Genomic DNA, 2,767 nt, shown 5'->3' with positions numbered 1-2,767 from the left:
AATGGTCTCTAGATAGTATAATCCTAATAATTCCTTAACCACTACAGTAGTTCTTTAGCTGCTTTACTTACCCTTTCACTTTCACCTTTAACCAGCCACACCCAGGGAAATGTAGCTTGATTGGTGTAGTGCTTGCCTAATATTCCCTACACTTGATCCCTAACACTTCAGAAGCAAACACAATTAGGTCTATAAAAGTGAAAAAAAAAAGTACTGGTAATTCCAGCACTTGGGAAATGGAGGCAAAGGATCAGGAGTTGAGGATATCCTTGGCTACAAATTAAATGGGAGGCCAACCTAGTGTACTTGAGACCCTCCCTCAGAAAACAGCCACAAGCAGACTAAGCAAATTCATAAACATTCCATAATGTATTCTGCTCCAGAACACTTAAAAAGGTGAGTATGAGAAAAACAGAAATACAACAAAATAAACTTTAAAAAAATAACCTTTTTGCCTGGTCTCCAGAGCAAGTTCCTGGACAGCCAGACTACACAAAGAAACCATGTCTCAAAAAAACAACAAAAATCTTTTCCTACAGTATTTTAAATGTCCCTAAATCACTTAAAGATCAAAGAAATTGAGATTACCAAATAACTGTTGTTTCTTTCTTTTAATTTTTATACACACACATACATACACACACATATATATGTATGTATATGTATGTGTATGTGTGTGTGTGTGTGTGTGTGTGTGTGTGAGTACATTGTAACTGTCTTCAGATACTCCAGAAGAGGGAGTCAGATCCCATTACAGATGGTTGTGAGACATCGTGTGGTTGCTGGGATTTGAATTCACGACCTTCAGAAAGGCAGTCAGTGCTCTTAACCACTGAGCCATCTCTCCAGCCCACAACTCTCTGATTTATCAACACTCTGATTTATCAAGCGGATATCCTTAAGTCTCTCCTCTGTACAAAACAAAACAAACAAACAAAAAAGTTTAGTGACCAGAAACTGGTTAACCTCCGTTTTACAAAAATAAGTTTATAAAGCTAAATCATTTGCCCAAAGTGAAAAAAATAATAAACACAGCTTGTGGCAGATGAAAGATCAGTTGGGCTCCTATTTTATCAATTATTCCCAAAGTACTTCAGTGCTTAGAACAAAGCATGTGATCTAAAGGTAAAATAAAACTAAATCCATGGCTAGAGAAGCAAGCTAAAGGTATTTGTGTAAGGTCACCTTATTCACATTACTGAAGGTCACCTTCACGGAAAAGGAATTAACGAAAACGATTTTTTTTTCTTTCCAGTCCAGCCAGTGTATTCTCCATATATAATGCTAGTCTCAAATTTCCACGTACTTGCCTAACTTTTAAGCAGGAAAAAATGACCATGATTGTTTTCGCTATAGTTAATATTCCGTTAATAATCTACAGATGACTTCTTCAAAGCTGCCAGGCTTAGGGTTTTCCCCTTGCTATGAATCCAGATAAGGTAGATTTAGTTTTCTACCACCGTTACAGGAGGAGATCAGTTCTTCTATGTAAATACACTCCCAAAGTTAAAATGTAGAACATCACTAAAAGAGCGAGGCGTCCGCCAAATCGTTCTTCCTGGAAACCAAAGGTCCCTGAAGAAAGAGAACGCATAGCTAGGTTAGGAACACAAGGGCAGGAGGATAAAGCCACTGTCACGGCTACCTCTGTTATGGCTATCTTCCCAGTGACTGGAGACCGACCACGCAGGGAACCATGCACCTAGAATTAAAACCGCAAGATTTGGGGTGGAGGAAAAGGGCAGGAGAGCACGAGGACAAACAGATCCCAGGTGTTGTAAAGGACTCGCCCACATTATCTGCTCACCTTGGAGACGGCTTAGTGCGTTTTTGGCCAAGGGTAACATCGCGGAGATGAAGATGGAAGTGCGGTGACTGCGCTGCTGCCTTGGTACAAACTCACCCAGCTACCCTTGCAAAGAGTCCTGAAAAACAAAATGGCTTTCAGCGGGGACTCCTAATGAGAATTGGTGCGATGTCGCGAGATTTGGGAGTTGACCTATAGCAATTGTAATCCTAGTTCCTGCGAGAAAGAGAAAGGCCTATGGGAAATGTAGTTTCAAGCTTGATGGCTGCCGTAGAAGAGTATTTACTAAGCAGGGAAGTTTGGACAAAGGTTTAGGACTCTACAAAGGAGAGGTGAGACACCGACCTTACTCGAGGCACCAGCTTCAAGATAGTGCTAAAACTCCAGAGGATTGGATCTAGTGTCTCACTTCCAATTACAGTCCCTTCAAAATTTTCATATTCTGTCTCCTATTACCTATATTAATTGGTTTCACTATTAATCTTTCTTTTGTAATTTTTTGGGGAGAGTTGAGACACTGTCTCTCTATTTAATCCTGGCTGACCAGGAACTCTATGTAGACCAAGCTGGCCTTGAACTCGCAGAGATATTCCTGCCTCTGCCTCCCAAATCCTGGGGGATCAATTGGCCTTTTTTTGTTTTGTTTTGTTTTCTAGGGATTCCAGATTATTTACATCTGGCAAGAATACTATATACGAATGTATCTTTTTAAGAAACTCTGTGTAAGACAGGTCTCTCTATGTAACCCAGACTGGCTAGAACTCACTATGTAGCCCAGACTGGCCTAGAATTGGCAATTCTTCTTCCTTAGCTTCTCTAGTGTCATGATCAGAGAAATAATGTACAAATCAAACTCTGCTTCTTAGAGCATCCTATCAGAAGGTACGGGACTGGGGCTGGTGAGATTGCTCAGCAGGCGAGGGCACCGACTGCTCTTCCAGAGGTCCTGAGTTCAAATCC

The 2,767-nt window shown here is 40.8% G+C and overlaps 1 protein-coding gene across 1 annotated transcript in view; it reads right to left on the bottom strand.

Annotated features, from left to right (window-relative positions):
* LOC116087988 (cytochrome c oxidase subunit 7B, mitochondrial) overlaps positions 1 to 1,972 on the bottom strand; it is a 6,864-nt gene extending 4,892 nt beyond the window's left edge. Inside the window, exon 1 of the mRNA XM_031366433.1 lies at positions 1,808 to 1,972. Coding sequence (XP_031222293.1) covers positions 1,808 to 1,847 — 40 coding nt within the window. The 5' untranslated portion in view covers positions 1,848 to 1,972. The remainder of the gene's footprint in view (positions 1 to 1,807) is intronic.
* Between the last annotated feature and the right edge of the window lie 795 nt (positions 1,973 to 2,767).

This window comes from Mastomys coucha, chromosome X (genome assembly GCF_008632895.1).
Source record: "Mastomys coucha isolate ucsf_1 chromosome X, UCSF_Mcou_1, whole genome shotgun sequence".
Lineage (NCBI taxonomy): Eukaryota > Metazoa > Chordata > Mammalia > Rodentia > Muridae > Mastomys > Mastomys coucha.
Note: the sequence above shows the minus strand (reverse complement) of the source record. Positions and strands in the feature narration are given on the sequence as shown.